The 14,416-nt window shown below is 40.3% G+C and overlaps 1 protein-coding gene across 2 annotated transcripts; it reads right to left on the bottom strand.

The window, feature by feature from the left end:
• Positions 1-240: 240 nt before the first annotated feature.
• On the bottom strand, positions 241-14,112 carry tmem51b (transmembrane protein 51b). Of its 2 annotated transcripts, XM_075461309.1 has the most exons (4): positions 13,987-14,112; positions 12,089-12,163; positions 6,523-6,937; positions 241-1,689 (listed from the first exon to the last, which is right to left on the bottom strand). In XM_075461309.1, the coding sequence occupies exons 3-4, from the start codon at positions 6,921-6,923 to the stop codon at positions 1,236-1,238; spliced, it is 855 nt and encodes a 284-aa protein (XP_075317424.1). In that variant the 5' UTR covers positions 6,924-6,937; positions 12,089-12,163; positions 13,987-14,112; the 3' UTR covers positions 241-1,235. The 2 variants fall into 2 exon arrangements, with proteins under 2 accessions (XP_075317424.1, XP_075317423.1); XM_075461308.1 differs by lacking the exons at positions 12,089-12,163; positions 13,987-14,112 and adding an exon at positions 11,821-12,053.
• Between the last annotated feature and the right edge of the window lie 304 nt (positions 14,113-14,416).

A 14,416-nucleotide genomic window follows, 5' to 3' on the forward strand; every position in this document is an offset into this window, starting at 1 on the left:
TTATGCCCCACCCACTCACATTTTATTTTGCTCACACAGTAACACAACACATCGTTGCTTATATTGTTCAGAGATAACCTGTCATGACGTAATTAATTTGAAAATAATGATTGCTATCTGATTAGGTCATTTAACCGGTTGAACCACTAGAGGGCGCTAAATGCAAACCAAAGAATCTTAAGTGCGAGGAAGTCTGATGCATTTATGAAGTACAGAAAAAAACAAAGGTAAAGCAAAACATTCAAGTTAGATTTTATTACCAAAAGTTATTTTCCAAAATAAATACAACTCCAAACTAAAGCTTGCAAATTTGGAAAAAAATAAAAATAAATCAACTGAAAATAGAGAAAATATTTCTGCATGCATCAACAAGGCTTTTCCTCTCATTCTGCCACTTCCTCTATGAAGTAGGTCCATTTGTTTTGAGGGATTTTAAAATTGAGATAACATAATACACAAATTAAATTATACTCACCGACATTTTGTAACAAAAATATTATTTCTTAAACAGATCTTAAATGACAGAAAACATTTATTCACCACCGCTTTACAAATATAACATATTTAAAAACACATTTAAACATCTCAACATTCATAAAAAGGTCCATGAAGGAATGTACTGTATATTCAGATAATAATAATATCACAACAACAGGATGTCCCACATTTAACTCGTGGTTGCAAAAGATTGGGGTCTTCTCTTGACATCTGTGTCAATTACATCATTTGGGCTATTTTCTTCTAGATAAAGAGTTTAAAACAACACACAAACAAACAAATCAATTCACTAAGAGCTAATAAGTCTTGAATTTTAGGCCTCATTGCTTTCTTGTCACTTACAAATGATGAAAAAGTGCCCATCTGACAATGGGATTTAAAAATATCACAGAGAATCAACTTCCTTTTTCTCCTTTTAGTGCCCAAGAGCTGGTTTCAGACAACACCAACAGAAAATCCTGGTAATGAGACATAATCTGTAAATTATAATTGGCTATTAATTTAAAAAAAACAAAAAACTCAAATCCTGTCCTGCTGACCATTTTCACGCAGATCTTAAAATGCATTGTCACAGAAAAAGTATGCCACTCACGAGCTTCAGTAATAAAGACCAAGCCTCCGTCCTGCCACCAAATCTATCACTCAAAAAAAGGTTTTTAAAAATGGGTTTTCGCAAATATTAGTCTTTTTAGAGATTTTCAATCAAGAAAATTTGGGGGGACATAAAATGAGATAGCTTACTGTAATTCAGGCATTTTATTGTCATACTGTGGAGGCGGAGTGATGGGTTCAATGGTCACAGGGTTCTGTGTCGGCGTGCGGATCTGGAGGCGGAAGTCCTTCAGGTGTAGTTTGTCCGACTTTATTCTCCTCACCCGAAGGGGCCGCAGTAAACGGCTGGCCCGGCTGCTGCTACGAGTGGGTAAGCTGGGGTTGGATGTGAGGCCAGCATGCCCGCCCTGCGGCTCAGCCGCAGGTTGAACAGGTGCCGGTGCAGGATTATTCAGAGGGGTGTCCTCGGTTGAGTTGTTACTGGGCTCTGTTCCCTCATTTTCCACGGCAGCCATGATGTCCTCGTAGGACGGCAGCTGTGAGGTGCTCTGCCGAAGGTTGCTCTGGCGGACGGGGTATTCGCCACTGCCAACAACTTCCTCATAGCTCGGCACGTTGTACGAAACTGGGTCTACAGCTCTGGAAAGGAACACGAGAGATGACCCTCAGTGAGAAAACACAATCACATCTCCAGCAGCCATAATATCAGCATGCACGTGCCATGTCGTGTCCTCTTAATCAATGCAAGTCTAAAATTTGAGCTAATCAGCTAAGTTTAAGCCCATCAACTTGTGAAAGAAAAATCTGAATTTTACTAACTAAGTAATCCTCTGCTAACTTGTTGCAATCTATACTCAGTAATATTTAAGTCAAGCAGGTTGTGGTGATGTCCACAGAACCAAAAGAACCAGCTGGAAGGTCAGGTTCCACTTAGTTAAAATGTTTAACTGGAAACAAACAGCTGAAAACAGAGAAAAAGTAGAGAAATAAGATGAACAACAATTTCAAATCTAAATATAGCTCGAGACAGATGTCTGACGGAGCTCCTTCATGCCCCTGAGTAAACTCAGCGAGACTTCAACAAAATGCAGATGAAGAGATGAGGGCTGATGTCCAATGGTTTTAGATTAGTTTCCAGGTACATCAAAACCTCAGACAAAAAAAACAAAACAAACAAACAAAAAAAAGCAGTGACACTTTCGAAATGCTGACATGATGTAGGCAGATAGATTTTTCCAGGGTTTGATGTTTGTCTTAAAAAAATGCAGAAACCTACAGAGATTAGGTAGGCCCAGCCACCAGGAAGAAGTGATCTAAGGCCAGTTTCAGACATGCTGGTGACAACTGAAAGTGTCAGTGTTATATGTGAATTACATAGAACTCTGGTGCTTTTCTTTAACATTCTAAAGCCCTATTCGGACGGGACTAGTTTAATGGGGGAACCTGGGGTAAAGTAATAATAACCGGGAAATCTAGTCCCGTCCGAACGCGCCATGTCAGTAAAGATAGCGGAGTATGTCGGTAAACTTTGCCGAGAATTCTACCTCCTGTGAAACGGTCCGGAGTATCTACCATAGGTAATACTAATCCCGTGCGAATGCAACCTTCGGTAATAAGTACGGAATATGTCGTGACATCCTTTTAAAGAGAGAAACAATTAGGTGTGTCTGTTTGCAAACATGGAGGTTCTGGATGAAGCGCTGCTTGCAAGCACGCATGGTCAGCGCCATGTCTGTTTACAGATGCATGGTGCATGGCATCCAGGATGTGACGGTTGTGCGTAACCAACAACTCCTCCCATGTTAGATGAATTATTACAGGGATTTCTTGTCCCGTCCGAAATGGTCATTTCTTCTCCCTGGCGTCGTCTGGTTAACAAACATTACCATACGCCCCCCCATTGAACTAGTCCCGTCCGAATAGGGCTTAAGACGCACGACTGGCTCAGACATTATAACATAACAAGCAAAAGTGTGAACGGCTTGAGTCACCATTTCATTTGGCTTCTGATTAGCTGCTCAGAGGAATATGTCAAATCGTGCTATTGAATAAATAACAGAGCTGTTTAAACATTCCTCCCTGATGCTTTCCAACTACGATAATTAGCTGCAGCAATCAGCATGGTTCATATACACAGCTGAGTCCAGCTATGGTCCTAGGTCGACTCGGTCATTTAACTGGGCCGCTGTCCTTGTGCCAGTGCCCGTTTGAGTCTAGCAGAGCGTACACATGCAAGAGTGATTCGAATTGCAGCTCATATGGGTCACAATTTGGAGAAGCTGGATTTGGTACAGTTTCGGTCAGACTAAAGTTTGTCGATGAATTTTAAAATTCCAGCTCGAGTACGAATACTTTTTTTTTTTTCTAATGTCATGTTAACCTTCTTCCAGACTCATTCTTATATTCAGCATCTTAGGCAAATGAATGAGGGAAAACTGTTCAAGCTGCAGCTGATCTTTCCATTTCCCGTCCATTTCCATGATCCCGTATAAATATATTTAACCGTTATCGTTCACCACCTCATTTAAAAATAACAATTCCAACTTGGCATTTTGATATGAACTCTCATGGTACGGAAAACTGTGACCTTTTAAATGACTATTCTATTGCATGTGCACAGTGACTCTTCCCGGCATGACTGAATGGACTGCAGGGGATCATAAATGGAAAAGTGATCTATGTGTGAAAGACTGCCATTGCTTTAACAGACTGATGAAACCATTAACAGGGCTCTAGACTAACTTTTTGCACTGATTGCACTGGTCTGCCAAACTTTTTTTCTTAGGTGCACCAGCACAAAAGTTAGGTGCACCCAAATTTTCAAACGCATTGCATTTAACACCGCAGTTTTACAGGTTCTTTATTTGAAGCACAATTCTACAAACTTACTGAACTTAACTTACTAACTACTTACTGAAACTTACTGAAAAAGTGTTGGTGCTTAAAGCAATACAATGTAACTTCTCAAAAAGCCCATTATGGAGCTCCCCCTACAGGCTTGGAGGTAATGTACGGTTACACTGTCGTAAATACAACACCCTTTTGCTTTCACGTTTGTTGACGAACCGGCGAGGAGTCAGAAGGTGCAAGCTATGTCGACCGAGAAGGTAAGAGTAATCAAATGTACCTGGGAGCGTGAGAGGGGTCCAATTGTTTTTGCGGTAGGTGTGCCAGAAAGCAAGTCAAAGTACTTCCGCTCAGCTCCCGGGCCGGTCCAGCAAAGTTACATAGCGCAGTTATTACAACTCAGACCCCCGAAGGGCATAGGAGACAGGCCAATCGTAATATTAAAACTCATTCTAGCCGCACAATTTTTTTCAAGCTGTTATTTTAAGGTAGAAATGTTACATAGTATTGCTTTAAAGTGCTTCACTGGCCTGAAATTTAAACTTAAAACATCTCAAGATAAATTAAATAAAAAGAAAATCTAAATTAAAATTTCAAGTGTTTTAAGGGCTTCAAACTGAATATCTCATGGCTCAATGTCTTATGGACTATCCTCCATTGCAGTCACATGCCCCTCGGATGGCCAACTCCTGTAGTTGGGTTAAATATATATATCAGTATATTCACCGGTCTTCCTCTCCTCAAGATACGGCCGTACACACTGACGCATTCCTGAATGACCAGGAATGCCATGTACTCACTGTTCGGAGTTAGCACAGACGTCTTTTTTTTCAATGTATCTGCGATGACTCCTATAAATTGTGCGCACGCGACATCATTGCTGTACGTCGCGTTTATGTTCAAGCCATTTTTCTTCTGAAGAATTATTTCGGACTTGGAACTTAGTGAAGGGAACTTTTGCAATATGGTAGGTAACGTTAAACTTGATTATCATCTCTGTTTGCTGCTGCCTGCCGCTGAAAGGCAGCGGGGGGAGAGGACACTGAGCAGGTAATGTGTTTCATAGATGCGTTGTGCTTTTTCTGCGTTTCAATTCGAAATCTATTAGAACCAGTCACAAATGCACTATTTTGCCACATTTTACAGTAAGTTAGTTATATTATCGGTTTTACTGCATCTTAGCCAGGGAAACTGGTCAAGCCACTCTCTTAGAAATGTATACACTTTACCCCTTTTAATTTCAGTTGGTTCTGGTTCGGAGTTGATCGTATGTGGCTCATTATCTGATGCTAGCTCCGGACCAGGACATGACATAACGTGGGAGGTTGATGGCTCCGTGTCAGAGCATTGGTTGTGGTTATTTTCGGACGCATCAGGCCTTAACTTAACGAAAAAGTTGTCAATCGTTCTTCTCATCTTATCACCCGCGGCTACATCCACTGTTTATCTGACGGGCCGAGGTTCATCACCTTTCTGTCTGACTACAGGATGCAGGATTTTTTTCTAGTCGCACCATTGAGAAAATAGGTCGCACTCTAGAGCCCTGATTAATATAACGTAACGCGCGTGAAAAGGAAACTTGGAGGACGATTACAACAGTGCTGAATAATTAGAGCCTAGATGCATTTTTTTCAAATGATTTTCCATTTGTGTTCTGCTTGATAAAGGGAACAACTGTACAGTAAGGCTTTCTCTCAGAGTTGGAGTAAACAGAGATGCCTGATCTGCATCCACACTAGCGTAATATGTCGCCAAATGCCAACACTGCTCATGCTTTGTTCCCAGTGGTCAACGTGAGAAGCTGGTCGAGACCTCCAAGTCAAAAGGTTTGGTTTCAAATGTTTGTAAGATACGAAATCATGACGGTTTAAATCTGTCCTCTGTAGACTGTCGGTTCACTGCATCATCATATCAATGTGGAAACATTCAGCCATGGTGCTGATTGCTTGTTTCGCTCGTGATATGTGTTGTAGCAAATAAAAAGGACCACATGGACATGTTAGCAAGATGATAAACTTCATTTTCACAAGGGTGACGGTTAGTGACTGTGGTTTGTGGTTAAATAACTGAACTGTTAAATATTAACAGAATAAAGGAAGCTGAGGCCTCTGTGGGTTTGTGACTACAAACAGTCCCTTTTAAAATTAGACCTGATCACAGTTTTTGGGAAAAAAAACAAACAAACAAAAAAAAAAAAACTATAGCTACTTTAATTATTTTTTGCTGCTCATGAAGCCTCTGAAAAACAATTCAGGAACTTAGTTTGTTGAGTTTATTCCTTCACCAAGATAACGGTTTTGGTGGAGGTACATCATCCTGGCTGTTTGCTTTTCTATGGCTAAAATGACCTGAATGGCTAAAGTGACTGAAACCAAGTGAAGTGGTTGAGGATGACAAGAAGAACCAATTAATGTTTGGTCCAGATCAGGATATGTTACCCTAAAATTGTGACACATGGCTCTGGCCTTGGTTGAAGATACATTCTTTGAGTCTCTGATATGTGTTTAATGTTTAACGGGCAACTACCAGCAGGGCTACATGACCGCTTAGGACAGCTTTCAAATGAACCATCAAAACCATTTCAAATATGTGGGTATAAAAACAGAACTGGAAGTCATCACTCACGACTGTTCCTCTCCTGCCACATGGTCCATCAAGGCACCTCCTGTTGTCGTTGGCTGGTTTCTTCTGCTCTGAGCTCTCCTCTTGTTTCTCACACCGAGGCAAATGGACAAGAGCAACATGACTATCCCAACTCCAACCAGCACCAGTGCCACTGACGAGGACTTTGTGCGTTCATCATCCTCATTATCATTCTCTGGGGTTGAGGTGGAGTTTCCTGACAGAGAGGTATCACTTGAGTCCTCTCCATCCATGGGTATCACAGTCCACACTATCATGACAATACCCAGGGCGATGAGCCCCACACCCAGGGCACACAGGGCATAGTGGGCCCCCGAGCCACTGGTCTGTGAGTTGGGGGCTCTGCGGTTGTTGCCGCTGCATATACTTCTACTGGAACACATATCTGCAGGACAAGCTGTTGGGAAAAACAAGGTTTTACATGGGACGAGTCAGATCCAGCTGTGTGAAAGCAGTTAGGTTACAGCACAAGAATGTGTCTCTAAACAGCTTCTGCTAATCAGCCATGCTGGCGACTGGATTACTGCAACAAATGGCTGACATCTCAATGTCACAGTCAAGACTCGATGAAAATGACTCAATGAAAATGACTCAATGAAAAAAAGTCTGCCCGTGTCTGTGATTAAGTTGTTTTAGTGACAGGAAAGGTGTTCTACATTTTTGAGGAGGGAGTGAGCAGGGAAACCGAGTTGCAGGTGGGAGAGAACAGGTATAAGAGAAAAAGGTGCTACGGATGGCATGTCCAAACATGACAAACATGAGCCAGAGAGACAGGAACACGGAGGAGGGACACACAAAGAATGAAGTGACACACTCGTCTTCTCAGCATCTGCAGCACACTTGAAATTCCACAATTATGTTATTGAGCATTAATTTGTGTAAATACAGAGAAGATTAAAAAGACTCAGATTGGATTGCCAATTAAATTAGCACCAGATGAACACTGAATCCCTGCTAGATAGAATGCAGGTAAATAGTCATCAAGTGATTGTTTGATGTAGAAAAAAAAAAAAAAAACAGATAACCTACGATTAGCGATGCAAATAGTTGCCGAGTGATCAATGGGGTAACAGTGGGGTTACATGGCACTGTAAAATTCGGATTAATGGCTAAATTACAATAAGACTGAGCTATTAAATTCAGGTATACACCTTAATCTGACAAGAAATTGGATTGGATCGGATTACTCGCGATCGGATTAAGACCCCAAGATAACTCGGTTGAAAGTCACACTAAACGTGCTTGTAGACGGTGAAGCACGTGGTGAATTAGACTTTGCGTTCTCCGCATGCTCGAGATTTTTTTGCTTTGTGCCTATGATTCGATTCATTCACCGCCATATATCCAAGGATAATTACCCTTGCTCAAATAAGGAGCATAACTCAACTGTAGCTATAATGGAATTAATCTCATCATGTCGACCCACTGAGCGTAAGCTGTTGTACTGTCATTAACTTCACACTGTAATCAAAAGGTTTATTTTCTCTGGGAATGTAATACTAAACAAATAATTTGCCTGTTCTTGCGATGCCTGATGGTGCACTTATTTTATCTTCAAATTTGAACTCTTATCGCTTTGAAATTATTTCCATTTACCTCACCAGCACCGCAAAAAAATGTTTTTCACCAGGTCCACAATCATAAAAATATTATGACAGTTTTGAAGATAAAGTAAGACTCTTTTTTTTTTCTTTTAAATTTAATTTGACTTCTTGATCCTTACCTTTAACATCTCTGTGTTTGTAGTGCATCATAGGCTTCATTATTTGCGTTGGTCTATGTTACATTTTGTCTTTTATTCTTATTTTATGTGTATTACCTTGCTTTTGACGTGTTATACTTTATTCTTAACATTTCTTTTTCTTGTCTCCTCTATTATATGCATTTTGCATTTTTTGTTAGTTTGGATTTACAGACTATTACAGAAGTAGGCTACATCATTGAAATTTTTTAATCCCTTTAACATATTTCCTGTCCTGTATTTGCTTTGATGAACTAGATTTTTTTTTTTATTTATCCAAAGACAAACTGTAGCCCACTTATTACCCAGGACCGAGAGTAGGAGATTATGTTACCCCAGTAAGCAAGCAGGGATGCACGTGGTGTACAACAGTGAGATCCAGTTCACCATATTGAACATCCAACTGAAACAGATTTTAAATGTCATTTTATGCCTGATTGTAATAAATCAGGAGTGTAAAAACCCTAATAATTTCAAGTTAATGACTTCAGAGATTTTGCCCTGCCTGCCTTGACATAAATCATGTCAGTAATGCAAACTAACGAAAAGCACTTGATACACTGTAGGGACGCACCGATCCTGTAAAGATTTACAATTATCAACTGAAATCTGAATAATTTCCAAGGACATTTTTCCAACTTCCAACTACACAAGCGTGACGAAGTAGATTCAGATGAAGTTGAGAGCTTTAGTGATGGAGAAAAGCCATAGCCAAAGAAAAAGAAAAAAGACCTGCTTTAACCCATTTAGGCCTAAAACGCCTGGAAAAGAATGCCTGTAAAACCTATGGGCGATTTCAGAAAGACCCCCTAAAACCTGAAGTTTTTCTGGAAATTCAGCAATTACTAAATGATTGATTTCTCAGCCTCTGTAGCAGATAGAAACAAAATTCAAAAAGTATTTGAGAGTTTACACCTGTGGCTTTCTTTGGAAATTGAGGATATTTACATACACCTTCACAAAAATAGAAAATGTAAAAAGTAAAGTGCAGGAACAGCACTATTTTCAATTAGAAAACAGTAATAAAATAAAATAAAATAAAAAGTAAAGTGCAGGAACAGCACTATTTTCAATTAGAAAACAGTAATAAAATAAAATAAAATTTAATTTTATATTTAAATTATTTATTTATTTTATCGCCAGTAATCTCTTTGTACTGGCAGCACAAGGAGCCCATACACATTCCAATAAACGTTTTCATCTCCGGCACAGTTACGTGTGACCACCTTGCCATCTTTGCTCGAGCTGGAGTCTGAAGTACCTGGTCACTGTATCTATTCGTCTCGGAAACGAGATGCGCCCAAAGCTCCTCAGTAAAAATATGATTAAATGCCTGCAACGGTGTGGCATCTGCAGGTAAATCGACTTTCACCCCTGGTGTGCGGTTGAAATCTCTCCGTCGATTACGGTGGTAATTGTCAGTCTTCCACTCACATTCAAACCCTTCAAAATCATCCTCGCCGTTATCATCATCCTCAAACATATGTGCTAGCCATAAATCTTGATCAATTGGGTCAGCACGTTCATCAGCATCAATGATACGCCATCATCAAAGCCAAGAAACTCCTCAAAAATCGCTACAGTCTGAAATGTCTTCCCACTGAAAGTCCTCCATGCTTGTTCGATGTAACTTAACTTCAAAACAATGACACGAGGAACATGACGACACTCTCACGTGTCTATTATAATGCATTTAATTGGCGCAGAGGTCAATAATTGGTGCAAAACAACCTTATACAGGAAAAAAGACGTGTACGCTTTCCCGGCCTTAAAGGTAGAATAACGCAACAGCGCCCCCAGCTTTAAAGGTAGAAATGCGGCAATGCTTTCCCGGCCTCAAAGGGTTAATGGAGACATTAAATAAGAGTTAGTCTTATGGATCACTAATGGTCACAGGGCACAACTTCAGGTCTGGCTCAGGCAAGCTGAAGAAGGGGATCGTAAAGGATGAGCGGGTTTGGACCTTTTCGGGTTGAAGAAGGATTGTAAATCTGCTTCCAAAGCTACAGCCAGTTTCTACAATACATTTTCAGATACTATGTCTGAAGCATTCAAAAAGTTATGATCTTTATGCAGGACCATGTCGCATCACAGGCATCCATGTCCACAGGTTGGCTGAAAAATATTAACCCGACTTCCCCTCTCTCACTCGTGGGCCCTCTGCTAGTTTCAGATGCACTGTGAGGGAAGCCCACACGTGTCTTTCAGAAGCATTTGAGAAGTTGTGGTTGCTTCAGATCACGGTCAGATCAATAAACTGGCCAACTCCAGGGTAACAAGGCTCATGGCATTTGCTGAAAAGAAGGGGGCGCTTAGTGGTCTGGTTGGCATTGGTGTGCACAATTACATATTCCACTGAAAAAGAGAAAACTCGTGTTTCTTGTGCCAAACATCTGCATTTAAGGCTAAACATGATTTTGGGTTGATTGAGAGCAATGCATTTCTCCAACAATAAAAATGATCAAGAGGAATACAACTTGCCTAACTGCTGCACGGACAGCGTTTCAAAGTGACCGAATAGCTCCAATAAAAACAGTGCCTTTAACAAAGCCACTATCATTAAGTCGTGGTGGGTTGCCAGAGCAGGTTTAATGTCTTGCGGACATAAAACAACTAATGTAACAGACAGGGTATTAGATCTGGCACAAGAAAGTCAGTGTATCATTGCACATGCTTTGAACTGAGTCGTTTGTAAGACTGGAGGCCTCTCTGGTTATTGAATAAAGAATACAGTTGGCTTTAAGAGTGGGTTTTTTCCCCCTGTGTCTTGTTTGGTAATGATTAGATCTCTCATTCTGGGTGTCATTTCTGAGTCACACGAGCTATAGATTCAAATACATGGTCTGATTCCTGTCTAGCTGGGAGACAAATTAATACCTCACAGCTGGCCACATATCCCGCCTGAGAGGACGCAAATGGACTTTACTTCCCTTCTTGATACATCAACCCCGGTGTGTGTTGCGGGCCTGTAAGCGTGCATGGGCGTGTCCTGCTCAGTTTCTGTTCGTTTCTGATATCAAAAAGCTGCCCATGTTGAACTGAGTCTGAACTAATTAATGTGTCTTAGGGCTCTAAATTAACTTTTTTCATCACCAGCCAAAATGGCTAGTTGATGTTAATCTCACTAGCCAAACACACACTCATTAATGGGTCAAAGTGGCTAGTAAGTTGGTCTTTTCTACCAGCCAAACTTAAATTTCACCAGCATTTGGCCGGTTGGCTGGTGTTAATTTAAAGCCCTGCTTGTACCACTGTTAGCTCAGGCGATGAAACGTTAAAGATAAGATAAAGGTGGCGAGGAATATTTGCGATATTAACTCCGTCCCGCTGCCAGTGTGCAGCAAGTGCTTCCATTTTTATTTGTATAGAAGGAAGGCACCTCAGAGGGAGGGTACCTGTTACTAAAAGTTTCAACTTATCCGGCCACAGCTCTGATTGAACGCTTCCTTAACGCGCAGGCAAAAAGTTCAACCTCATCTGCAAACAGTCCTACAACGTTGGGCTTCATTTTGGTCTTGGTGATCTGAAAGAGGCCTTACCTTTTCACCGCTCACTGCCCAAGGACTTCCCTTTTAATCGGTGAGTTACCTGAATCCCGCAGGTGTTTTCAGGAAGATCTCGTGGGGGAAAGAGGAAGCGCGCGCGCGCGCGCGCACACACACAGAAGCAACAACTCGTGCCCCCCTTCCTTTATTTTCGCTGGTTTTCTTTCAAAGCCAAAGACGGATTTATTCCCAGTGCCCCCCCACCCCCTGCAGATAAAATTGGCAGGAACTTTGAACAGATTCCGTCCGTAGTGAAACCTACCGTGTCCCGGTTGTAGTGTGGCCTCTTTTCCTCTCGGTCCTAGCGCTGCTCAGGTAAACTTCCTCTGGGGACAGACTGGTGGGAGAAGGACACGCCCATAAGCAAATTTACACAAAACAATAAACTGCGCAAAACAGCCAGATTAACCCTGTACTCGTCACAATTTAATTTCAACTTAATCCCAATACATTAGGAAGTAATGTAAAGAGTATTAGGGATGTAGGAGCAGTGTGTAGGGTGTATTGACATCTAAATCTAAGTCTGTGTTGGGATTAGACCCCACTTTAGTATATTGTCACTTATGTAGGCTAGTGAGTCGGCTATTTTGTATTGGTGTCCTTAATGTCACATGAAACCTTTTATTTACTGTTATAGTGCATTGCATACTCCTCACATGATGCACCAACAATATTGTGCTATATTGGTCGTAATAGGCAATATCAATGTGGCCTAAGATAGTCCAACTGCGGACCTCACAGGTTGCTTCACTTTGAGGCAGTTGGCTTTGATCTTGAGTAGACGCTTCTACAACGAAATTAAGGGACTAAACTTTTGCTTATTTAATCTCAGCCTTCCTCTAGAATCAGTTTCTAAAAATGATTTGTGACAAGCGGAAGCAATGTAGTTACTTCATTCTGATTAATGTTTGTCCCATGAAGCTTTGATTACATTTTTGTTCCAAATCTTGTAAGACAGGCTCTGCAATGTGCTTCCATTTATCATAGTATAGTTCTTTTAAAAGCCACTGGACTAAATTCAAGGGATTATACAACTCAATGCCAATGTGATATGCATCGCAAATATAAAAACAAACATTTGTTTTTGTAATGTAACATTACAAAAATCAGAAATCTAAATCTAATAGTACATTTATTAAGAATCCAAATGGCAGGAGAAGGTAAATAGCCCTCTATATATTTTATGTATGTTACAGATAAACATACAGATATTCAGTCGGAACAGTAAACATGTTAGAGGTAAGTTGTAAAGCAGCTTGCTTTTTACGTTTTTGCATAAAAGCAACAGGAATGGGTCCACCATGGCTTTGAAAATAAATTGTTGTTATGTTTTGACATGTTTAATTGCGTTTTGTGGGTGTTATGAATTATTATCAGTCTAGTGTAGATTATCATAAAAGTGATAGCTGCAGTCACTGCAGATGTTGGTGACAAAGCAATTAAAAAAAATTGCAAGGGGTGCATAAATTTGTATCATAAAGTTTTATGTCCTTGTTGTGTATAAAGATGTTAACGACGAGAACTTTTCAACCAAAACCAGCAAAATTGTGCCTTTTTTTATCATTTCAGATTCAGTGTGTACATATCATGCTGGCATTGTTAACTGTGAGTGAGTCCTCTATATTGTGAACTTAAAGTAAATAACAAGACAGTTAGAGTGGACAATTTGAACACAACCCTAAACTACAGCATGACTGCTGGTTGAAAAACATTAGAACTAGTGTTTGGTTTGTCCATTCTGGGCCACCATAGAAACACCCTTCGTTTGTGACCCTAAGGTAACAAGACCAAAAAGAAATTACACCACATTTCTACCAGGACGTCCTTCTAAATTCCACACAGTCAAATTTTAAAATGTTTATTTCTATCATTAAGAATCCTTGTAATCGCTTTCTCAAGTCATGTTAGAACTGTTTCAGCCATTTAATTTCTATAAAACCCTGAAAGTTCCAAGGGAACATCTTCAAATAGTTTACTACAGATTACTACTTTCACATTAATACCCACCGATCACTTGTTCATTAGTATGGATTTGCTGATTGGTTGATTATGTAAAATAACTGATAAATAGACTAATTTAAACTGAAAATAAACCACTTTTTTTCATATTAATGTGGAGAAGAAGAAGTTAGTTGCTGGGAATTGCTGTGGTCTTCATACCTGTGTCATACCTGCTCACATCCTGTGTCATAACTGCTTAGGTCCACTTAGGTGCAGATTGCAGTCGTATCATATGATCCCCATTTAAATCCCAGTTTCAGCATTAAAATCCTAGCATACTTAAAAGGATTAAGATGCATATTTCGATGGCCAATTTCAGCAGCTGATGAGGACATTGTGAACACCTGCCAGTTACCGAGCAGACAAATATTGTCGACAGATGTTCTCACAGAGTGAAAGCTTTAAAGAGGTGGCTAAACAGGTTCGTAACACTGCCGTCATTTAGATTTTATCTTGATACTTGGATCAGTGGAAATGTGCATATGTGCAGGCTAATGTAATTGAATACTTGCAGAGGATACATCCTTCTCTTTACAGTGTTGATATAAAAATCTCATCCCAACCATCCCCATTTTACGAGGACAGTCCT

This window comes from Odontesthes bonariensis, chromosome 3 (assembly GCF_027942865.1).
Source record: "Odontesthes bonariensis isolate fOdoBon6 chromosome 3, fOdoBon6.hap1, whole genome shotgun sequence".
Taxonomy (NCBI): Eukaryota; Metazoa; Chordata; class Actinopteri; order Atheriniformes; family Atherinopsidae; genus Odontesthes; species Odontesthes bonariensis.